Source organism: Anomaloglossus baeobatrachus, chromosome 9 (genome assembly GCF_048569485.1).
Source record: "Anomaloglossus baeobatrachus isolate aAnoBae1 chromosome 9, aAnoBae1.hap1, whole genome shotgun sequence".
In the NCBI taxonomy this organism is placed as follows: Eukaryota; Metazoa; Chordata; class Amphibia; order Anura; family Aromobatidae; genus Anomaloglossus; species Anomaloglossus baeobatrachus.
The window spans coordinates 150633516-150659147 of NC_134361.1; the positions used below are offsets into that span (position 1 = coordinate 150633516).

A 25632-nucleotide genomic window follows, 5' to 3' on the forward strand; every position below is an offset into this window, starting at 1 on the left:
TTAATGAGCGGCCGCCGAGAGCGCAGCGCTGCGCGCGGAGAAGATCCTACCTGCGTCCTGGCGGCGTCGCTCTGATCCACTGTCCCATCCTCTGATGCTGCGGCTGCCGGTGAGTCCAGTCTGCCCCTGGGAGACACCAGGGGGAAACATAGGGGGAGCTTGGGGAACGCTGCAGAGCACTCCTGCGCTGCATGAAGAGATCCACTGCCTGGGCCCAGGGTAGAAGGAAGAACGCTGGGGGAGGCCTGGTGCTGTGAGCGCTCCTGCGCTGCAGCCTGTGATCCTGACATCGGGTCCTGGGTTGCAGAGATTCCTCGCCGCCTCCACCAGAAGCACCCCTTCGGACGGTACCATAGGGGCAGACGGGGAGTGTGCCCTTAAAAAATAAAAATGTTCGACCCCAAGCAGCCCCTGGGCCGGTACCATGGGGCAGGAGGGGGATAGGGCCTGGCGTCTCAAGCCTCAAACAACCCTGGGGACGGTACCCGAGGGGAGGAGAAGGCGAGGGTTCTCTCTGATGCGGGGACTTTAACCCTGCAGAAGAGACAAAAAACCTAGAAAGATGAGAGGGCTGAGCGGCGCCGTATAGCACAAAAAAAACGGAAAAAAAGGAATAGCCTAGGCTGAGGTTGGCCCACAGATATATGGGCCCACTTCAGCCTCCTACGACACTAAGCAAAAAACTGGCATAGATCCGCCTCCAGCACAGAGTATACACTGCTAGGGAGGAGCTAACTTTTTTTATGTCTACTTAGTGTCAGCCTCCTAGTCACAGCAGCATACACCATGGTCCTGTGTCCCCCAATGAAAGCGATAGAGAAAAAGATTTTTCTTATTTATCTCACTTGTACATAATTTCACAAGCATCATCCATAAGTGATGGTTAAAAATAGAAGTGTTTTGTTTTTTTAAATTATGTCATTGGGTTTGAAACAATTTTCATAAACCCAAAATTGCATACCCGTGTTATTAGTAAATCAGATGATGCCCCTCAGTATTGCAGGGACACGGATTTTACTTTCATGTTAGCACAATGCACTTTACAATAGAATTGTTGCTGCCCCATCAACTAATCACAGCACAGGTTTCATTTTACCACTGCCGTTTAAAAAAAATGAAAGTTTGCATAACCAACAAAGAGGAGGTTTTTTTTAACAGTTTTAATAAATGAAGCCCAAGGAGCCTTGATCTCGAGTCTCCCCCCTCTTCCCCTCTGAGGAGAACAGATTCTATACAGCATCTGAAAGTAAAGCATTGTGCTGGAATCACCAGCTGGCTCTACTTTCATTTGCTGGCTCGACATCTTCTTCTCTTCCTCTCACTGTTGGGGTCCCTCAAGGTTCAGTCCTCGGCCCTCTTCTTTTCTCCCTCTACACGGCCCCAATTGGAATGGCCATCAGCAGATTTGGCTTTCAGTGCTATCTTTATGCTGATGACACAACTATACACTTCATACCGTGACCTCACCCCCGCTGTACTACAGAACACAAGTGACTGCCTGACTGCAGTTTACAATGTCATGTCTGCTCTCTATCTGAAACTTAACTTCTTCTTTTCCCTCCATCTTCAAACCTTCCTAAAACTGACATCTCCCTTTCTGTGTGTGGCACCGCGATAACTCCTAGGCAGCAAGCCCGCTGTCTGGGGGTTATACTTGACACTGATCTCTTCTTCACCTCCCACATACAATCTCTTGTCCACTCCTGCCGCTTGCACCTCAAGAACATCTCTAGAATCCGTCCCTTTCTTACAATGGAAACGACAAAAACCCTCACCGTGGCCCTGATCCACTCCCACCTTGACTACTGTAACTCTCTATTAATTGGTCTCCCCCTAACTAGACTCTCTTCTCTACAGTCCATCCTTAATGCAGCAGCCAGGGTCACCTATCTGGCTAACCGCTACTCGGATGCCTACTCTCTGTGCCAGTCATTGCACAGCTGCCATTATATCACAGGATCCAATTCAAATTGCTTGTTCTCACCCACAAAGCTCTCCACAGTGCGGCACCCCCCTACTTTTCCACCCTCCTCTCTGTCTATCACCCCACCCGTTCGCTACGCTCTGCAAATGACTTTCACCTAACATCCACACTAATTTGAACCTCCCACTCCCGGATTCAAGACTTCTTCTGAGCTGCACCAATCCTCTGGAATGCTCTACCCCAAGAACCTAGGATGAAACACAACTTACACAGCTTTAGACGCACCCTAAAAATGCATCTTTTTAGGGTGGCCTATCACACTCCCTAGCCGAACTAAATTCACATAGTCCCTCCACGCCTTCTCAGAACATAACCCCACGTCAAACTCCATGGCACCCACATGCATCTTAAGGTTCAGGCCAATTGGTCCAGCCAGCAATTATCTATCCCCCATTTCCTTGAGATGGCTGGATTGTCATTGTAAATAAGCACTTGTACCTTGTGTGTCTCCCCCCCCCCATCTCATTGTAGATTGTAAGCTCTCACGAGCAGGGTTGTCTTTTTTTCCCCTCTAATAATTGTATTTTCTGTAACTGTTACTTGTTTGTATATGATCCTCCTGAATTGTAAAGCGCTGAGGAATATGTTGGCGCTATAGAAATAAAGATTATTATTATTATGGAATACAACAGGATAATAAGATTATCTATTTTGTCCTAAATTCCCCAAAAGAGAGTCACAAATATGGTAAATTAATTATCTAACGTATCCAATGGGTAGTGAATCACAAACAGGTGAAAATAGGCCTGACCTCTAAAGGGAATCATCAGCAAATTTTCACCACCTCATCTGAAAGCAGCATAATGTAGGAAGAGACCCTGAATCCAAAGATGTATCACTTATATTACTGGCTGCAGCCATTCTGAGACAATCAGTTTTTAGATGTAGCCATGCAGCAGAGCGGAGAAAGCTGTCCTGCCCACACTAGGCTCCAATAGATTGTGCAATGACAGTGAGGTGCCAATCAGAGGAGGGGATGTGGCGGACTGCTGTGGGCGTGACATTGTAGTCCAAGCAATGATAAGTCCTGCTGCTTATATAAACATAGCAATTAAACTACAGATAAGACCTTTATAAGACAGGCTTCCCTGAATTCTCTGTGTTAAACATACTGTTTTCAGCTTACAAAGCAAAAACCTACTGACAGATTCCATTACACCAGGAGCCTCAGCTGTACTTCATGCTGAATATTATTACTGCCCAGCTGGTAATAAGAGCTCCCAGTGCACTATGCTGTATAACAGTATTAGTGTAATGATCTGCAGCCGATGTCTTAGCATTTCCTCTACATTTTATGCATTAGGCGCGCAGTTACAGCATCCTTTATAGACACAGCATAAATAGTAGTTTCAAAATACCCTCAATTAGTAATTTTGTGTTTTGGCAATTTCTGATATGCTATTGTGACTTGGCAATGAGTTTTATTGACTGTCTGTCATGCATTCAGCAGCTGAGCATTTCCACCCGTACTAATGGTGTCGGGCTGTATGGAATGGGATGCTGGACCAGACTGCATCTTGCGCCATCTTTTCCAGCAGAAATAGACTGTTCATGCTGGTTGGAGAAAGCAATGTGATATAGTGACAACCACAGATCCGTAAATTAGGTGCTAATACCCAAATCAATCTATCTTACTTATTAATAAACTGCTCTAGTCCTTGCCGTCGCTCTTCAATGAAGGACTCTTCAAAAATGCCCTCATCCCCCCGAAATGGAAGCTGTCTCTTCAGTGCTTTTCCTGGCAATGGTGGTACAACAATCTATAGGAGTGAAAAACACAATTACATTTTAATAATAGGTTTCTTGTGCTTTTTCCATATTATATAGAAGTAAATTGTAGATTCTAGCATTTGAACGACGACTCAAGTGTTCACGTAAGTGGTGTAATTTCTCGGGCTCACCTTACTGTCTCTCTCCAGTTCATTCTTCAACCACTCGAAGTCGCTGTACCGTCTTCTAACAGTGGAGTCCTTCAGCTTAAAGATTGGAAGATTTGTCTAATGAGGAATGAAGAAACAGCTGAGCTTTCATTTAATCGCCCAGAAAAATTCTAACAAAAAATGTAAATATGGCTTAAATATCCAAAACAAGTAAATCACTGCAATAAACCATCCTGTATATAATGGAGGGGGATTCAGATGGTTTCTAAAAGCAAAACATAAAGCAGCACCGTGTCCAAGTAAGTAGGGCATACACTGCATGCAGAAATATTAGGCAAGTTGTATTTTAGAGAATTTTTTTTATTATTGATCAACAACTATGTTCTCAATCAACCCAAAAGACTCAAATATCAAAGCTTAATATTTTTGGAAGTTGGAGTGGTTTTTTTTTTTTAGATTTGGCTATCTTAGGAGGATATCTGTTTGTGCAGGTAACTATTACTGTGCAGAATTATTAGGCAACTTAATAAAAACCAAATATATTCCCATCTCACTTGTTTATTTTCACCAGGTAAACCAATATAACTGCACAAAATTTAGAAATAAAAATTTCTGACATGCAAAAACAAAACCCAAACAAATTAGTGACCAATATAGCCACCTTTCTTTATGACGATACTCAACAGCCTACCATCCATAGATTCTATCAGTTGCTTGATCTGTTTACGATCAACATTGCGTGCAGCAGCCACCACAGCCTCTCTGACACTGTTCCGACAGATGTACTGTTTTCCCTCCCTGTAGATCTCACATTTTATGAGGGACCACAGGTACTCTATGGGGTTCAGATCAGGTGAACAAGAGGGCCATGTCATTATTTTTTCATCTTTTAGACCTTTACTGGCCAGCCACGCTGTGGAGTAGTTGGATGCATGTGATGGAGCATTGTCCTGCATGAAAATCATGTTTTTCTTGAACGATACCGAATTCTTCCTGTACCACTGCTTGAAGAAGTTGTCTTCCAGAAACTGGCAGTAGGTCTGGGAGTTGAGCTTCACTCCATCCTCAACCCGAAAAGGTCCCACAAGTTAATCTTTGATGATACCAGCCCATACCAGTACCCCACCTCTACCTTGCTGGCGTCTGAGTGGAACTCTCTGCCCTTTACTGATCCAGCCTCTGGCCCATCAAGAGTCACTCTCATTTCATCAGTTCATAAAACCTTTGAAAAATCAGTCTTAAGATATTTCCTGGCCCAGTCTTGACGTTTTATCTTATGTTTCTTGTTCAAAGGTGGTCATGTTTCAGCCTTCTTTACCTTGGCCATGTCCCTGAGTATGGCACACCTTGTGCTTTTTGATACTCCAGTAACGTTGCAGCTCTGAAATATGGCCAAACTGGTGGCAAATGGCATCTTGGCAGCTTCACGCTTGATTTTCCTCAATTCATGGTCAGTTATTTTGCACCTTTTTTGCCCAACACGCTTCTTGCGACCCTGTTGGCTATTTGCCATGAAACACTTGATTGTTTGGTAATCACGCTTCAAAAGTTTGCCAATTTCAAGACTGCTGCATCCCTCTGCAAGACATCTCACAATTTTGGACTTTCTGACCCATTTTGCCAAAGGAAAGGAAGTTTCCTAATAATTAAGCACACCTTATATAGGGTGTTGATGTCATTACATCACACCCCTCCTCATTACAGAGATGCACATCAGCTGATTTACTTAATTGGTAATTGGCTCTCAAGCCTATACAGCTCGGAGTAGGACAACATGTATAAAAAGTATCATGTGATCAAAATACTCATTTGCCTAATAATTCTGCACACAGTATACGTCTCAAGACTCCGACTCAGTGTGTTCTTCAAACTACCGTATATACACTCAAGTATAAGCCAACCCGAGGCCCCTAATTCTACCACAAAAAAACTGGGAAACCATAGACTCCAGTATAAGCCTAGGGAGGAAAATTCAGCAGCTGCTGGGAAGTTTCAAAAAGAAAAATAGATCCCAATAAAATGTACTGTGCCCATCCTTGTAGTAATGTGCCCATCCTTGTCCCCCTTGTAGTAATGTGCCCCTTCCTTGTGCCATCTCTCCTTATTGTAATGTGCCCACCCTTGTGCTCCTTCCTTGGGCCCTCTAGAAATGTGCCCTACAGTAATGTCCTGCTATCGGTGTCCTTCTAGTCCTCTATTATGAAATAAAAAATATTCTCACCTGTCCTCCATTCCCGCAGTAACCTTAGCTGCTTCTTGTAGACCCCTCCATGATTGCGTCCAATGCACGGCGCTGCAAGCTGCTTTACTGCAGTTGAATGTTTTAGGACAGCAGCCGTGCAGTAAAGCATTCATCTGCAGTAAAGACATGATGGCAGCAGCAGTGGCCCCGTGTACAGGATGCAATCACGAAGGGGGTCTATGTGCCTGCGGCACCCCTTGATGATCACGTCTTGTGCACAGAGCTGCCGCTGCAGGATGCCATCGTGGCTTTACAGCAGTTGAATGCTTTGCTGCACCACCGCCGCTGTAAAGCATTGAACTGCAGTAAAGACATGACGGCATCCTGCAGCCCTGTGCATCAGACGCTATCACGGAGGGGTCTACGTGCCTTGTGGTCTACAAGAAGCAGCTGAGGTCACTGCGGCAACGGAGAACAGGTGAGAATATAATTTTTTTTTGTGGGACCCTAAATCGAGTATAAGCCGAGGGGGGCATTTTCAGTTGAAAAACATGGCTTATACGCAAGTATATACGGTAATAGGGGGCAGATGTGCAGTACCTGGCCTCAGCCACTATTCTGTTGATGGAGCTGTGCCGTGCCGAGTATTCCCAGCCAGTAGCAGCACCAGGAAGAGCTGACCAGTTGTTGCACTCCCACCTATCAGATATTGATGACCTATCCTTAATGTCCAGGACAACCCACCCAGTGAATACTGGAAAAAAATATACCGTATATAACACTGACAGAATAATTTATTCATCTTGTCTCCAAAAAAGTAATGTCAATTTATAAAAATAGCCAAACGTTCCCAAAAGTGATATCAAAACTGTAAAAGTATCAAAATTTGTCTTGCAAAAAAAAAAAAAAAAAAAAAAAAAAAAAAAAAAAAAAAAAAGCCGTTCCTTGGCTCTACATGAAAAAAAAAAAAAAATCTTTGCGAAAATCAGATATTCTTACAATCATGGGTGGCACGGTGGCTCAGTGGTTAGCACTGCAGTCTTGCAGCGCTGGGGTCCTGGGTTCAAATCTCACCAAGGACAACACCTGCGAGGAGTTTGTATGTTCTCCACGTGTCTGCGTGGGTTTCCTCCCACACTCCAAAAACATACTGATAGGGAATTTAGATTGTGAGCCCCAATGAAGACAGTGTGTATATGGGGGACAGTGTGAATGATCGTATGTAAAGCGCTGAGGAATATGTTAGTACTATATAAAAATAAAGATTTATTTATTTATAAAGAAATCTATTCAGTAAACATAAAAAAAACAAAATTTAAAAAAAAAAATAATTCTGTTTTTGGTCACTCTGCCTCAAGGAAATTGAATAAAAATGAGAACTATAATGTGTCACACCAAAAAGATAAGTTCTCACTCAGCTTCATGACTGAAGAAATAACAAGAAGTTACACTGTACTAATATGTCAGGGGTTCTCAAATGCAATCAGGCAACCAGTATCTTTGTGGCGACCACAAAGATGCACGTTTTTGGCCCAAAAAAAAATTATCACAGAGAGCGCCATAGAACATGACTGCCTGCTGTGAGCTCCAGGCAACAACTCAACAACTGAAGTGAGCCGCGCGATCAGTGGGGACGTCACTCAGGTGATTTGCGGTCACAGGTGGAGGACTCCGGCTGTGGCCGGGGCTAACCAGAGTGACGTCACCGCTAACCGCACAGCTCACTTCAACTGTTGCGTGGACCTCACAGCAGGAAGTCACATTCTATGGCGCTCTCTGGGAGCTTCAGATGTATTAGTGGTCGAAGCGTAGAGGGACCTCGTGCAGATGCAGGGGTGTTTTTGGGGTATAAAGAAGTTAAAGAGGGGGCTTTTTTGTCTTAATTCAAATAAAGGATTTTTATGTTGTTTGTGTTTATTTACTGTCACTTACAGATTAGTGATGGGCGTGTCTCATAGATGCCTCGCATTACTAATCGAGGACTTAGTTGCTGCTGTGGGCTGCCATTAACTCCCTCATTACCCCGATTGCCACCGCACCAGGGAAATCGGGTAAAGCCAGGTAAAGTGCCATTACTGTCGCATCTAATGGATGCGTCAATTTCGGGGGGCTGCTGGCTGATATTTTTAGGCTGGGGGGCTCCCAATAACCATGGGTATCCCCAGCTTGAGAATACCAGCCCAATTTATTTTACTATACCATATAGACCCGCCTCACACACGCTGTCACTCAGAGAAGGGGGCTCATCTGAATGCAACCAATCACAAACACCGGTGGGATGGAAGGCAGTGAATATGTATGAGCCTAACGAGCAACCCGGGAAGAAGAAAGAGAGGCTGCGGGAGCAGTGTGACAGCCTACCCTTTTCGCCGGATTCTTGTCCCCATAGACTTTATATGGGGACTGGCATCTGGTCAGATACCAGGGATAAATCCCCCGCCGACACAGAGCCAGTGGGGGATTGATCTGGCAGTTCTCCGAACACAGGGACAAAAAGCAAAAAGAATACAAAGATGCAGCCCAAAAATGACATTTTTGTGTACTCACCGTAAAATGTCTTCCTTGGAGCCTTTCATTGGGGGACGCAGACAGTGGGTATTATGATGTCTCCAGGGAGGCGTGACACTAGATTTGCAAAAGTGTTAGCTCCTCCCCCCACAGCATATACCCTAGCTAGACAGGAAACTAGCTCAGTTTAGTGTAAAAGCAGTAGGAGAAGGACAACGAAAACCAAGGGTGGGAGCTGTGTCCCCCAATGAAAGGCTACAAGGAAGACATTTTACGGTGAGTAGACAAAAATGTCATTTCCTTTCTCGCCTTTGCATTGGGGGACACAGACAGTGGGACGTCCCAAAGCAGTCCCTGGGTGGGAACTGAACTACTAACAGTGTATAACATCAGACTAAGAGCTGACTAACAACTGCAGTGAACACATATCAACACTGTCAAGAAACCGAGCAGTGGCCACTTATAAATGGGCCACTGCCGCCTGAAGGACTTGTCTTCCAAGAGCTGCATCCGCGGAAGCATGCATATGCACTCTGTAGAATTTTGTAAACATGTGCACACTGGACCAGGTAGCGGCCTTGCAAAGTTGGGTCGCTGAAGCCTGATGGCGGATAGCCCAGGAAGCACCCACTGCTCGGGTAGAGTGGCCCGCACAGATTGAGGGGGAACAGAACCTCGTGCTTTGTATGCCTCCCAGATGGCAGTCCTGATCTATCGAGAAATCGTGGATTTTGAAGCCTGATTGCCCTTTTTGTGTCCTTGTGAGAGGACGAAGAGGGCATCGGACTTGCGCAATGGCGCTGTTCTGGAGATGTAGATCCGCAGAGCCCTGACGAGATCTAGAGTGTGAAGGGCTTTTTCAAAAGAGTGGACCGGGACCGGGCAGAATGACGGCAACACAATGTCCTCGTTTAAGTGGAAAGAAGATACGACCTTCGGGAGAAAAGCGGGGGAAGGCCGAAGGACCACCTTATCATGATGGAAAATCAGGTAAGGTGAACGACAGGAAAGGGCTGCCAGTTCGGACACTCGTCTGATAGAGGTAATGTCGACTAAAAAGGCAACCTTCCAAGAGAGACGTTGAAGAGAAATTTCTCTCAGAGGTTCAAAGGGAGGAAGCTGAAGAGCTCCGAGAACCAGATTCAGATCCCAGGGATCTAAGGGGTGGCGATAAGGAGGGACCAAGTGCACCACCCCTTGAAGAAAAGGTATGGACCTGAGGGCGAGAAGCCACCCGCTTCTGGAAAAATACTGACAAGGCAGAAACTTGTCCTTTAAGGGTACTGAGAGCTAGTCCCGAGTCCAGACAGTCTTGCAGAAAGGCAAGAACATTAGGGATTGAAAAGGTAAGGGGCGACAGATTATGACGGTCACACCAGGAAAGATAGGTCTTCCAGGTCCTGTGGTAGATATTGGCGGAGGAGGGCTTCCGAGCATTAAGCATGGTATGAACTACCTTAGAAGAAAGACTTGATTTTGCTAGAATCAAGGATTCAAGTGCCACGCCGTCAAATGCAGCTGTGCTGTATTCTGGTGGAATATTGGACCTTGCGACAGAAGATCCGGGCGGTCGGGAAGACGCCAGGGAGAGTCGCCGAGCAGTTGGAGAAGCTCTGGGTACCAGGCTCTCCTGGGCCAGTCCGGGGCCATGAGGATCACCGGGATTCCCTCCGCTTTGATTTTCTTGATTACTCTCGGAATGAGAGGAAACGGAGGGAAGATGTAGGGTAGGCGAACCTGCGACCACGGAAAGACTAGAGCGTCGGAGCAGAACGCTAGCGGATCTCTCGACCGGGATATGAAGGGATGTATTTTGGCGTTCATCCGAGAAGCCATGAGGTCCACATCTGGGAGTCCCCAACGAAGAGTGATCTGATGGAACACTTTGTCGTGGAGGGACCATTCCCCTGCCGCTAGACCGTGCCTGCTGAGAAAGTCTGCGGCCCAGTTGTCTAACCCCGGAATATGGACAGCTGAAATAATGGGAATGTGCATCTCTGCCCAAAGAAGAATCCTGGATACTTCCTTCTTCGCTGCCCTGCTGCGAGTTCCTCCCTGATGGTTGATGTAAGCCACGGCCGTGGCATTGTCTGACTGGATCCGAACAGGGAGGCCCAATACTAAGGGTTGAAAATTCTGAAGGGCCAAAAATATGGCTCTGATCTCCATAACAATGATGTGCAGGGAGCGCTCGGAAGGAGACCAGCGTCCGTGAACAGTGTGGTGGAGAAACACAGCCCCCCAGCCTATCAGGCTGGCATCCATCGTGACTACTTGCCAGTGGACTGGGCGAAAGGACTTCCCTTGAGTCCACCAGACGAGGGAGCTGAGCGCAGACCGAGATAGGCGGACTGACCGGTCTAGGGAAGCTGGATTCTTGTCCCAGGAGGATAGAAGATCCAGTTGTAGAGGGCGCAGATGGAATTGGGCAAAGGACACGGCTTCTATGACCGCCACCATCTTGCCTAACACTCTCATTCCATTCTGGAGGGATGTGCGACGGCGAGAGCGGAGGGATTGGGCGGCCCGGATCAGGGAAGACCTCTTGTCCTCTGGAAGAAAAACCCGGGACTGAGCCGTGTCTATCAGCATACCTAAAAAGGTGATGCGCTGATGAGGAATGAGGGATGACTTGTTGAAGTTGATCAGTCACCCTAGCCTTGACAGCGTGTCTAGGCAAATCTGCACGCTTTCTGAGCAAACTTGAAGAGAGCTCCCTTTGACAAGAAGGTCGTCCAAATAGGGAACGACCAGGATGCCTTTGGGGTGTAAAATGGACATGACGGCCGCCATGACCTTTGTGAAGACCCGAGGCGCAGTGGCCAGCCCAAAGGGGAGGGCCCTGAATTGGAAATGACGGTGTCCTACGGCAAAGCGAAGGAACCGTTGATGAGAGACACATATGAGAATGTGTAAATAAGCATCTTGAACGTCTATGGAACCTAGGAATTCTCCAGGTTCCATGGCGGCTAGCACTGCTCTTAATGATTCCATTCGGAAAGTTCGAATCCGTACGAATTTGTTCAGCCGTTTGAGGTCCAAGATAGGGCGGACAGAGCCATCTTTTTTGGGAACGACAAAAAGGTTTGAATAGAAACCTTCGCCGCGCTGTTCCAGGGGCACTGGAATGATAACGTTTGCTTTCTGTAAAGAGGCTATGGCCTGAAATAAGGCCTGGCTTTGCGTTTTGGACTTTGGAAGACGAGAACGCAGAAACCTGTTGGCCGGCAGGGAATGGAAATCAATCTTCTAACCTGAGGTGACGATTTCTCGAACCCAAGCATCGTGAGTGTGGTCTAGCCAGATATCCCGAAAAAGGAGAAGCCGCCCTCCAACAGGAGTCGAATCTGAGGGATACCTGGCGTCATGCTGAGGGGGCCTGTACAGAGCGAGGTCCTTTGGGTTTAGGTTGCTTGGAGTGGGAACGCCAAGAAGATCCCCTTGAGGGACCGGATCCTCGATATGAGCGTTGGGACGATCCTTGGGCTGATGGTTTTTGGGGGGGCAGGCCGAAAGGTCTGCCTGCGCCAAGGAGATTTTTTAAAATTCCTGGATACAGGCCGCTTTTGAGGTAGAATGGCACTTTTACCACCCGTCGTCTCAGATATTAGTTTTTCCAGGGATTCTCCAAACAGACGCAGGCCATAGAAGGGGAGTGTGGACAGGGATTTCTTGGAGGCACTGTCCGCATTCCATATTTTTAGCCAAAGGACTCTGCGGGCAAAGACAGCATTGGCTGCCGATAGGGCTGACAAACTAGCTGCATCTAGGGAGCCGTGAAGAAAATAATTAGAGGCTAGAGAGAACAAATCAAGGATCTCAAAAGCCGCCGGGGGAATATTACAAGAGCGAAGCATCCTGCGTAGGTTCTTGCTCCACACACCCATAGCTCTCGCGACCCATGTTAAGGCAAACAGGGGGCGAAGAGAGGAGCCTGAAGCCTGGAAAATAGATTTGACCGCAGCATCAGGTGCGCGGTCGGACGAGTCCTTGAGAGACGCGTTGTCTGAAACAGACATGACCGTGTGTTTAGCCAGTCTGGATACTGGCGGATCCACAACGGGGGGTACTGACCAGGGCTTAACCATTTCAGAGGGAAAGGGATAAGCGAATGAAGTGAAGGGTTTTTTATTAAACCTTCTATCAGGGTGATCCCACCGTTTAGATATCATTTGCTGAAAAACCGGATCCTGAGCAAAGGATTTAGGAGGCTTCTTGGCCCACTTGATTGCCGACTGAGAAGTCGGCTTCGGAGGCTGATCAGAAATCGACAGAGTGATTGACAGCCAAAATTAGTGTGTCTTCTATATGCCTAGACTCAGAAAGGACATCTGAATCAGAGTCAGAGTCTTGAGAATCGTGACTACTAAAGGTCACGGAACCTCGGTCAGACTGACCATCGTCCGAGTCGGATGAGGCGTAGAGGTCGCAATGGCGCCTTTTGGAAACAGCCTTTTTACGTTCTGGGGTAGAGGGACCAGACGAAGCAGGCGGGCTCCTCTGAGGGAGCTAGGCCGGGGGAAGGCTGTGGGAGCCTGAGGACGGCTGGGATATCTGAGCGGCAAGGTCATCTAACCTTTTAGACATTAGAAGAGCCCATGCAGACATTACGTCATCAGACAGGGGGGGCTGCCTGGCCGGAGCAGAATCCAGAGACTGCACGGCATCCTGGTCCGGCAACGGGGTCTGTTGTGACACGGTAGAAGGGGCATCGCAGCCTCGGCATAGTGGATAGCTTCGGCCATTAGAAAACGAGCGTCCACAGGTGGTACAAGCATAGTACAGGTCCGTAGAGGACGCCTGGGAAGCTTTATCACCCTTGCGGTTACGCATGTCAGCAATAGAGTCCTACAGCCCTATATAGGGATATGCCGCTGTTAGTATGAGTGAGGAGCCACTAGCAGTATTATAAAGTGACTGCTATGCACAGCCGGTATATACCGTAGCAAAATGGCATATACTGTCAAACAGCCGGCATATACCTGCAGGCAGAGCCAGTATATACCGCTAATAGCTGATATACACCGCTAGCCAGCAGGCACACACCGCTAGAGAGACAGCGATATACCGCTGAGCAGAGCGGTATATAGCGCTGTAGAAGTGCAGAGCCAAGGAGGCGATCTCACCCGAGTCTGCTCCCCACGTGGAAAATGGCGTCCAGTGTTCCTGGCAGCATGGAGGAGAGAGACTGCCCCCGGAGGCTGATTGGTCTCAGGGCTGGGACTAAGCGTGACGGCCAATCGGAAAGGAGCTGCTCCTGAGTGAGGGAGCGGCTTCCAGAGCAGTGAGAGGGGGCGTTGCTAGAATGCAGGCCGAAGTCGGGGGCTAAATTAATGATGCTCCCCGGGATCACGGCCTTCATCGCCCCACCGGCGCCTTTCCAGGCGGCGGTTCGGATGCAGGGAACAGATGACTCGTCGTCTCCCTACCTGCTCCTGGCTCCGTCTGAAGACGCGTCGGTGATGGATGCGGGGATCTCAGGGACGCATCTTCAGCTCAAGGCTGAAGCAGGTCCTCGGCTCTGCTCAGCCCTCTGGAGCTACCTTGGTGTGAGGTGCTTCCAGGGAGCCTGGAGGGGTACGCAGACCCGACCACTTGGGCGCGAGGGAAGACTGACGGCTTGTGCACGCCAGGTTTCCTCTGCCCATACACGGGGGGGGGAACGGGGGGTGGCAGGGCACCCTGGTATTGCCCCTATCAAAAATAGAATGAATAAGAAAAAGAAAACAAAATAAGCTGGCCTGAGGCACCTCTGGTGGGGCTCAGTCCAGACATGTCAGCCTCCCTGCTGACACTATAAAAAAACTGAGTTAGTTTCCTGTCTAGCTAGGGTATATGCTGTGGGGGGAGGAGCTAACCCTTCGCAAATCTAGTGTCACGCCTCATCACTGGAGACATCATAAGGCTATGTGCACACAGTGCGTTTTTCTCGGCGTTTTTGCGCGTTTTTCGGGTGCGTTTTTGGCCTCAAAACTGCAGGACTTTGCTTCCCCAGCAAAGTCTATGAGTTTTAATTTTTGCTGTCCCCACACATCTGTTTTTTTTCAGCTTCGTTTTTGTGGTGCCACAAAAACGCAGCATGTCAATTATTACCGCGTTTTTCACTGCGCTTTTCATCCATTGAGTTCAATGGGATGTTGAAAGACGCAATGAGAAACGCAAATAGCTGCGTTTTGGTGCGTTTCTAAGACCAAAAACGCAGCTATAAACGCAGGAGGTGGGTAGTAAAGTGACGTGTACAGGAAGAGGATTCCTTCTGTCAGTATATACAGAAGCGTGAATCCTCCCGGTACCGTCACCGTCGCTTCCATCTCCCGTCCTGTGCATGTATGCTGCCGTGCGGCGCCATGTCTGGGCGGGAGGTGGAAGCGGCTGCGAAAACAAAAGTTAACAGTAGAAAAAAAAAAAAAGTTATACTCACCTGTGTGCAGCCTCCCGGTGCCATGCCCGCTCCCAGATTCTGTCACGGTATCGCCACCCCCGCTCCGGCTGTGTGCAGATGGCCGGGAAAGCTCCGATGGATGCAGGACCTGGCGATGGATCACCTGATGCAGTCACCTGACGCATCAGGTGATCGTAAGTATCGCGGTGACACGGGCGCCCGGCTGGTATCAGCGGATGCGTCAGGAGACTTCATCCCTGATTACCGGCAGCTGCTGCAGCGATCGGACAGGATCAGACTCCCGCCCCATCGCTGCCGGTAATCAGCACATAAGTGAGTATTATTTATTTTTTTTTTTTTTTTTTTGCACCGATGCATCAGCTGATTGTATAATCGGCTTTTATACAATCAGCTGATGTGTGATGTGATTCAGGCACTTGATCCTGACACATCATCTGATCGCTTTGCCTTCCAGCAAACCGATCAGATGGGGAAGGGGAATGGTGGAAGGGGATGAGGGTAAAGCCAACCTGCTGAATGACTTTTTTTCTACGGTTTTTATAAAAGAAAATGCCATGGCAGATGACATGACCAGTGATACCATAAATTCACCCTTGAATATTACCTGCTTAACCCAGCAGGAAGTACGCCGCCGCCTCGAAATCACTAAGGTTGACAAATCTCCGGGCCCGGATGGCATACACCCCAGAGTACTACAGGAATTGAGTTCTGTGATAGATAGACCATTATTTCTAATCTTCTCAGATTCCTTAATAACAGGGTCGGTACCGCAGGACTGGCGCATAGCAAATGTGGTGCCAATATTCAAAAAGGGGACAAAAACTGAGCCGGGAAATTATAGGCCGGTAAGTTTAACCTCTACGGTTGGTAAAATCCTTGAGGGTTTCTTGAGAGATGCTATACTGGAGTATCTCAAGAAAAATAACCTTATGACAGAGTATCAACATGGGTTTATGAGGGATCGATCCTGTCAAACTAATTTGATCAGCTTCTATGAAGAGGTAAGTTCAAGCCTGGACCAGGGAAATGCAGTGGATGTTGTGTATATGGACTTTTCAAAAGCTTTTGATACGGTGCCACACAAAAGGTTGGTACATAAAATGAGAATAATGGGGATAGGGGAAAATATGTGTAACTGGGTTAAAAACTGGCTAAGTGATAGGAAACAAAGGGTGGTTATTAATGGTACGTACTCGGACTGGGTCTCAGTTCATAGTGGGGTACCGCAGGGGTCAGTATTGGGCCCGCTTCTTTTCAACATATTTATAAATGACCTTGTTGGGGGCATGCGGAGTAGAATTTCAATATTTGCAGATGATACTAAACTCTGCAGGGTAATCAATACAGAGGAGGATAATTTTATATTACAGGGAGATTTATGTAAATTGGAGGATTGGGCTGAGAAGTGGCAATTGAAGTTTAATGTAGATAAATGTAAGGTCATGCACTTGGGTAGAGGAAATAACATTTATGATTATGTACTTAATTGTAGAACACTGGGTAAAACAGACACAGAAAAAGACTTGGGTGTATGGGTGGATGGTAAACTTCACTTTAGTGGACAGTGTCAGGCAGCTGCTGCCAGGGCTAATAAAATAATGGGATGTATTAAAAGAGGTATAAGTGTTCATGAAAAAAATATAGTTCTACCTCTGTACAAGTCACTAGTGCGACCGCACTTAGAATACTGTGTACAATTCTGGTCACCGATATATAAGAAGGACATAGCTGAACTGGAGAGGGTGCAGAGAAGAGCCACCAAGATTATTAGAGGAATGGGTGGGCTGCAATACCAAGACAGGTTATTAAACTTGGGGTTATTTAGTTTGGAAAAACGAAGGCTTAGGGGGGATCTAATCACAATGTATAAATATATGAGGGGACAGTACAGAGACCTTTCCAAAGATCTTTTTACACCTAGGCCTGCGACTGGAACACGGGGGCATCCGCTACGTCTTGAGGAAAGAAGGTTTAATCATAATCACAGACGAGGATTCTTTACTGTACGAGCAGTGAGACTATGGAACTCTCTGCCGCATGATGTTGTAATGAGTGATTCACTACTAACATTTAAGCAGAGCCTGGACGCCTTTCTTGAAAAATTTAATATTACCAGTTATGTATACTAGATTTTATGACAGGGTATTGATCCAGGGAACTAGTCTGATTGCCGGATGTGGAGTCAGGAAGGAAATTTTTTCCCCATTGGAACTTGTTTGCCACATTGGGGGGTTTTTTGCCTTCCTCTGGATCAACATGTTAGGCTACGGGTTGAACTAGATGGACTTAGAGTCTCCCTTCAACCTTAAAAACTATGATGATACTATGATACTATGATACTATGATATTGGATCCGGATTGGACGGTGCGGGACCCTGACCCAGGATTACTGCGGAGGGGGGTTCTTTATTTCAATAAAGATGGAGTCACTAATTGTGTTGTGTTTTATTTCTAATAAAAATATTTTTCTGTGTGTTGTGTTTTTTTTTTATCTTTACTAGAAATTCATGGTGGCCATGTCTTATATTGGCGTGACACCATGAATTTCGGGCTTAGGGCCAGCTATACAGCTAGCCCTAACCTCATTATTACCCGGCGAGCCACCCGGCATCAGGGCAGCTGGAAGAGTTGGATACAGCGCCAGAAGATGGCGCTTCTATGAAAGCGCCATTTTCTGGGGTGGCTGCGGGACTGCAATTCACAGCGGGAGTGCCCAGAAAGCTTGGGCACCCTGCACTGTGGATTCCAATCCCCAGCTGCCTAGTTGTACCCGGCTGGACTCAAAAATTGGGCGAAGCTCACGTCATTTTTTTTTAAAATTATTTCATGAAATAATTTAAAAAAAAAAAGGGCTTCCCTATATTTTTGGTTCCCAGCCGGGTACAAATAGGCAGCTGGGGGTTAGGGGCAGCCCGTACCTGCCTGCTGTACCCGGCTAGCATACAAAAATATGGCGAAGCCCACGTCATTTTTTTTGTTTGGGGGGGCAAAGAAATACTGCATACAGTCCTGGAAGGAGGATGCTGAGCCTTGTAGTTCGACAGCTGCTGTCTGCTCTCCTGCATACACTATTGGATGGAGGATGCTGAGCCTTGTAGTTCTGCAGCTGTCTGCTCTTCTGCATACACTAGTGGAGAATGAAGAACACATTGAAGAAGGAAATGACATCAGACCTTTTTTTTTTTGTTCACTGATAAAAAACGCATAAGGACGCAGTGAGCAAAAACGCCGCAAAACGCAGCAAAAAACGCACCAAATCGCGGCAAAACGCGTGCGTTTTTTGCCGCGTTTTTAGCAGCCAAAAACGCACAAAAACGCAGCGTCAAAAAAACGCACTGTGTGCACATAGCCTAATACCCACTGTCTGTGTTCCCAATGAAAAGGCGAGAAAGGAAAAACTGCAACGTGTGCACAACAATGAAATCTCATTAACTTTGCTGGGGAAAGAAATGCATGCAGTTTTGGGACAAAAATCACACCAGAAAAACAAGCAAAAACGCAGCAAAAAAATGCAGCGTGTACATAAGGCCAAATCATTTTTAGTAGTTTTAGTTTTTTTCAGTGCACAATACAGGTATTTACATAGCTGGAGAAATTACTTAAAGGGTATGGTACCTCTGCATTTTTGCTGCTTTTTTGATTAAACTAACATTATTTAACATGTAGCGTAAACAAATGACATAATTACACCAAAATACAGCAAAACATGCTTTTTTTTTTTTTTTTTACTGTAAAGAGAGCAGGGTTTGGCTGCAGAAAAAGAAAAAAAAACCCGCAGGAAAGAAAGCAAAATATGAACATAGGATACGTTCTGCTACTTTTTGGTGATCTGCAAATGCAATAAAGCCAATCCAGCAATATTTGCTTTCAAAAAGTGAAATGTCACTTCTTCACCTGCGAGTCCTGCTGTGTTCCTAAATAGTGTATGATATATGAAGGGTTCAAAAAGTGAAATGTCACTTCTTCACCTGCGAGTCCTGCTGTGTTCCTAAATAGTGTATGATATATGAAGGGTACAATCAGGAGAAACTGCAATAGATTTTGGGGCTCATTTCTTCATGGGAAAATGTAAAAACATTTTCTTTTTAATTATTTATCAACATGACTTGTCAATTTCACAGCTCAATGATAACGGAATCTGTCCAACACTACATAGGTCAAAGTCTCACCACACCACCAGGTGAATTCCTTCAAGGAAGTAGTTACCACAATGGGGAAGGGGGGGGGCACTTTTTTCCACCTTAGAGTCCTTGCAAATGCAAAATGACGCCAGCAATTTTTTCCAGCAAAAGTTGGACTGCAACTTCACTTCTGTGCCCAAACACTGATGTACAACCCCAAAGGATAGCACTGAAGGCCGCTTTACACGCAACGACATCGCTAACGAGATGTCGTTGGGGGTCACGGAATTTGTGACACATCCACCTCGTTAGCGACGTCGTTGCGTGTGACCGCTAACGAACAAAAATACTCACCTAACCGTTGACACGTTGTTCTAATCCCAAATATCGTTGTTGCTTTTGGACACAGGTTGTTCGTCGTTCCTGAGGCAGCACACATCGCTATGTGTGACACCCCAGGAACGACGAACAGCACAGTACCTGCGTCCTCCGGCAACGAGGTGGCCGTGTCTTTCATGCGGCTGCTCTCCGCCCCTCCGCTTCTATTGGACGCCTGCCGTGTGACGCCGCACAAACCACTCCCTTAGAAAAGAGGCTGTTCGCCGGCCACAGCGACGTCGCAGGGAAGGTAAGTGTGACGGGGCCTAGCAATATTGTGCGCCACGGGCAGCGGTTTGCCCGTGACGCACAAACGACGGGGGCGGGTGCGATCAACAGCGACATCGCTAGCGATGTCGCGGTGTGTAAAGTGGCCTTAAGCTCAGGAGAAATAGGGTAACAAAATAGTGGGGGGGGCCGGGGGGGGTTCTGAAAATTTCTTGAAAATAAGGAAACATTCTGCTAAATTTATAAGTAATCTAATGCCTTATAAAAATAAATGGAATTATAAAAAAATAACACCAAAATAAAGGAGACATGGGAAACGTTAAAGGGATTGTCTAGGCCTTTTTTTCTTTTTTACCATGTGCCTAAAAACTAACAGGCAGGTAGTTGCTATCAGGGGCTACTACTTGCCTATTGTACCTGGCTGTGGGCACAGAGCGGTCACTGTCCATCCTGCCGGCAACTCAGCTGCTCGATGCCGACAGCGTGGCTCTTCTTCTGGGCTGCTCTGTCGACAGGGACTGACTGCCAGTTTAAGGCTGCTTTCACACTACGTTTTTTTTAACATGTGTCATGAACGTTATTTTAACGCAAAAACGGATCCAGTGCAAATGCGTTTTCATTTCAATGCATTTGTAATGGACTTGTGTGGCGCCCTGGACAAGCCAGGACGTCACAGGTACTGCAACAACACACCCCACACCTCGGCTAGGCACATCTAGGTCAAAACACAAATCGTTGTTGCCTCCCTCCAGGGGCTGATGTCCACACCAGGGGGTGGGCCAGGCGGTTGGCCCCGCCCACCGAGGAGTTCACAGTCCTGGAGGCGGGAAAAGGAAGTCAGATGAGTTTTGGAGAGTGAAGTGGTAGTAGAAGAGACTGACCGTGTCCGGGTGCGTGGCCCGGGCACATACAGCAAGGCTGGCAGACGGTGGTGACCATCTGCAGGAGAGGCTGATTGAAGTGAACCGTAAGGACCGGGGGCGGTCGGTGGCCCGCCGGTACCGGATCGGGGAGCGAAGAGAAGCCAGCACCATTCGGCAGGGCTTACGGACACCGACCAGTCTAGGAGTCGCCGTAAAACCGGTCAAATCCGTTAGCGAAGGGAACCTCCGGGGTTTCCCAGCAGTCAAGACCCGATTGAAGGCAACAGCTCAAACCGTGAAGGGAAATACAGTCACCGCCAAGGCTACAGTTCCCAGGGCTAGAGCCTGCGGGCAAAAGGGGCTCCCTCAGCATCCATCCAAGCTGGGGAGCGGGTTACCGGTGGGAAGCCATTGGAACCGTGAACACAACACAGGTGCAGGGAAAAGCAGTCACCACCAACCTACCGGGAGAGCTACCGCAGCCGTCTGTGGGACCCGTCCATCCAGTCGTTTGTTTTACCAGAGACTTTGCATTCATCATTGGCTGAGTGAGTACCACCGTGCCGTGCAGCACAGCGCTGCCCCCGCGACCCTGCACCTCACCAGGCCCCGTAGCCTGCCTGCCATCCCTCCCTCACCGGGCCCCGGGACAACCAACCTGCCTACCCACGGAGGGGAGAAAACAACATCCAAGCTGCTCCCTGTCACCGCTCCCGGGATCCCCGTCCAGAGCAGCGGTGGTGTCACAACCTCACCACAACCGTGGGTGGCGTCACGGACAATATCCCTAAACCAAACCACCCCCCTTTCACTCACGGGCGAGGAGCGCCGCTCGAGTCCCCGGGATCCGGCCCACCGCTCGAGCCACCAACCGAGCGAGCAGCAGCTGGACCCGAGCAGTGGGGGAGCGCAGCGTCCCCTCCTCCGCCCGCGACACTCGCGTCAACATGCGTTCACATGCGTTATAGTGAGGATCCAGCGACTTGCCGTTTTTTTTAACTTTTTTCAAAAACGCTACTTGCAGCATTTTTGAGCTGCGTCCAAATACTGCAAATCGCTGGATCCTGACTAAACAGCATGCAAACGCTGGCATGCTGATCGACAGGATCCTGCTCTCTCTACTGAGCATGCCCAGAAACCAGCCTGTCGTGATCAGTGTCTCTCCCCCTCCCTCTCTCCTCCTCTCCCGCCTGAGAGCGGCGGACGCTCGTAACCAAGGTAAATATCGGGTATTCAAGCAAAGCACTTCACTTAGTTACCGGATATTTACCTAAGTTACAGCTTACCGCAGCTGTCAGATGCCGACTCCCAGTCTCACATTCAGTTCCCCTCACTCCCGATCACATGACTCCAATGCCCGCCTATAAACTTCAAGTGACAGGATCCTGCAAAATAACATGCGTTTGCATGCGTTTTTCTTTGCAAAAACAGGATCCGCTTTTGCAGCAAAAAAACGTTCATGACGCATGCTAAAAAAATAAGAATTATTCTTACCGTTAATTCGATTTCTAGGACCTTCCACGACAGCATAGGAGGTTGTCTCTCCACGCCCTAATTGGGACAGGAAGTTCAAGAGGTTTAAAAGGACCCTCCCACCTCCCATAGCCAGTGTCTTACAAAGAACCCATAGCAAATGAGAAGTACAACATATCCATGAATATATGAATATAAAAGGGGAGGGAATTACCTGCTGTCGTGGAAGGTCCTAGAAATCGAATTAACGGTAAGAATAATTCTTATTTCTCTAGTCCCTTCCACAACAGCATAGGAGGAATACCAAAGAATTGATACCTAGGGGGGGACCACAGCCTGCAGGACCGTCCTGCCAAAAGCCAATCCCTGCTGGAATCCGGATCCAGACAATAATGCTTCGTGAAAGTATGGAGGGAAGACCACGTAGCCGCCTTGCAGATCTGCTCAGGAGAAGCCCCTGCCCATGCAGCCCAGGAGACAGAGGTAGCCCCAGTGGAGTGCGCCGCGAATCCGGTAGGCGGAGAGAGATGCTGAGCGAGGTAGGCGTCTCAAATTGCCCGCACAATCCAGTTGGCGACGGCACTCTTAGCCACCTTCCTGCCCTTATGTCGGCCAAAGGGTTGGATGAACAGGATATAATCAAGGCGCCAAGAAGCAGTAACCTCCAGGTAGTGCAACACTGTCCGACGAACAACCAAAGAATGAAACACTTCCTCACCCGGAGGATTCTGACAGAAGGAAGGCAGGATGATGGACTGAGAACGGCGAAAATCCGAAACCACCTTGGGAAGGAAGGAAGGGTCCAGCTGAAAACAATGCTGTCATCTCTGACGGTCAGGAAGGCTCCCGAATAGACAAAGCCTGAAGTTCCCCGACACTACGAGCAGACGTAATAGCCCCAAGAAAGGCAGTCTTGTGAGAAAGAGAACGAAAGTTACAAGAGGACAGTGGCCCAAAGGGTGACCGAGAAAATCCGGTAAGGACCACATTGAGATCTCAGCAAGGCGTCAGGATCCTCCGCCGCGGACAGAGCCTACTAGCGGACACCCTGAAACGGCGGATCCAGCGATGATCTGCCAGAGCCGGGACAAGACTGTACGAAGCGCCGAGATCTGCACCTTCAGGGTGCTGGGCCGAAGGCCTAAGTCCAATCCACTCTGGATGACCTCGAGAATCTGCGCAATGGTAGGCCGGAGCGGGTCAGGAGGCCGAGAACCACTCCAGGAGGAAATCTCATCCAGATTTCAGTGGAAATACTATTAGCCACTGGTGTACGGTCCGCTTGTAGAGCAGCCACGGCCTAGTCAGAAAGTCCTTGGGCCTTCAGTGCTCGGGCCTCAGAAGCCAGGCAGCCAACTGGAGCTCCTGGGGGACCGGATGGAATATCGGATCCTGAGACAGGAAACTGGGGTCTGAACCCAGGAGGACCGGTCCGTCGAGTCTGAGAGTCAGGATCAGGCAGTACCAACTCCGCCGCGGCCACAGAGGAGCGACCAGGATGGTCGTGGCTCCGTCGTCCCTGATCGTCCTCAGGTTTCGTGTGAGAAGAGGAGTAGGCGGGAAGGCGTATCGAGGCAAAAAGGACCAATTGTGGCAGAAGGCGTTCACCCCCAACGCATTGCCCCGAGGGTTCAGGGAGACAAATGTTGCGACCTGGCGATTTCCTGCTGAAGCAAAGAGGTCTACCTCTGGAGTACCCCACCTTGCCACCAGAGAGTAGAACACCGCTTGGGCCAGACTCCACTCCCCTGGGTGAACATCCTGACGACTCAGGAAGTCTGCTTGAAGGTGTAGGGATCCTTGTAGATGGACTGCAGAAAGGGACAGCAGGGACTGTCCTGCCCAGTGGAAGATCCGGGAGGACACAGACTACAGGGTGCCGACCTAGTACTGCCCTGATGGCGGAGATGTGCCACTGTGGAGCCATTGTCCCAGTAGACCTGGACGTGAGTGTCCCGGATGGGATCCTGGGCAGCGAGGAGGGCTTCTCCGACCACCCCGAGTTCCCGGTAGTTGGAGGACTGGGTGCTGACCTAAGGGCTCCAGCCCCCCTGAACCGAGAGTTTTCCACCATAGCCCCCCAGCCCCTCTGGCTGGCATCGGCTGCCAGTGTAACCAGGGGTGACCGGGTCCAGGCAACCCCAACCATCAGGTTGTAGGGACACACCAGAGAAGGGACGAGAAGACGGGTGCCGACAGGCGAAACCGGTGTTCAGGGAGGAAGGGAGTCCGACCCAATGAACCAGGATATGATCGCATAGACAACGAGAGTGGGCCGGAGCCCACAAGACTGAGGGAATGCAGGACGTCATAAAACCCAGGGCCGATATAGCGCCTCGAAGGGTCGGGCGCGCTTGTCTATGAACATCGCCTAAGTCCAACCTCTGGGGGAAGGATGCCTGTCAGGTTGAGGTCAACTCTGCAACGCAGGAAGGTGACCACCCCAACCCTGCTCTTTGAAAAGAACCTTGAAGCCGAGAAGAACCCGAAGGGAAGTATCTGTAAGTGGAAATGAAGCATGGTCCCTCCGTGCAGAACCGCAATTTTGAGGTACTGCCGGAGACAAGGATGGAAGGGCACATGGAACTAGGCGTCCCTCAGGGCAATCGAGGCCAACAGGTGGCGGAGACCGAGCAGGGGAACAACAGAGTTCCCAGACTCCATTCATGAAACGTCGGTATCTGACCCGCTGGATTTAGACGCCTCAGAAAGATGAAAAACCGGACGTCTCCAGATGGTGTGTTGACAAGGAAGAGACGGAGAAGCGACCTACCCCTACTTCCCGACTCGGGACAGAGAAACGACCCCCGAATGGATTAACTCCCGAATCATCGAGCACAGGAGATCCTGAGAACCCTGTGACGACAGGGCCGTGACGCGGAGGCCGGGGGGGGGGGGGGTTAGTCTACCAATAGACCCTCTGAGATGAGCTTGTAGGACCCCTGGTCAGGTGGAGAAGGCCCGCCACTGGGGAAGAAAGGCAGGGAGCCGTCCCCCCACCCGAGCCGACACACTGTTCGTCATGCTGAGGACTTTGTGGATGGGAAGGGATGAGAAAAGTACTCCTCTCACCCTAAGGGTAGTTCCCCCGGTCAGACTCACCTCTCCCCGTGGGCTGGGAGGCCCGAGGTATCGAGGGACGAAAGGACCGTTGCCAGGACGGAGTATCCGGTAGGCCTGACGATCAGTCGCCCTGTCCAGAATATCATCCAGGGCAGGCCCAACCCTTAAACAGACGGGAGCAAGCCGCAGTGTGGAAGTAGAGTCCCTACTCCAAGCCTTAGCCTAGAGCTCGTCTGTCCGAGTTAGACAAGACTGAGGTCATGGCAGCCAGGCGGACCGACTACACAGAGGTACCTGTCAAACTAGTTGCCTTCCTAAGTAAGGGAAGGGATTCCAGTACTCAACCCTAGGAGCACCCCAGGAAATGAGCCTCCACTGGTCGAGCCTCCGAAGGAGGGACAGGGGGACCTAAGAGGAGGCAGCATGGGCCCGATGGGAGACGACGAAGCCTCCTAGGACTTCTTCATGAGACTCCTGACCTAAGGATCAGATTCCCAAGCTGGTAATCGGCCGCAAGGGGAAGCGCTGTTTGTAGAGCGACCTTGGCCA

The 25632-nt window shown here is 48.8% G+C and overlaps 1 protein-coding gene across 1 annotated transcript in view; it reads right to left on the reverse strand.

Annotated features, from left to right (window-relative positions):
- SNX12 (sorting nexin 12) overlaps positions 1–25632 on the reverse strand; it is a 47689-nt gene that overhangs the window by 10630 nt on the left and 11427 nt on the right. The window contains exons 2-3 of the mRNA XM_075324012.1: positions 3886–3981; positions 3620–3744 (exon numbers count right to left, since the gene is read on the reverse strand). Of these exons, the coding sequence (XP_075180127.1) occupies positions 3620–3744; positions 3886–3981 (221 nt within the window). The remainder of the gene's footprint in view (positions 1–3619; positions 3745–3885; positions 3982–25632) is intronic.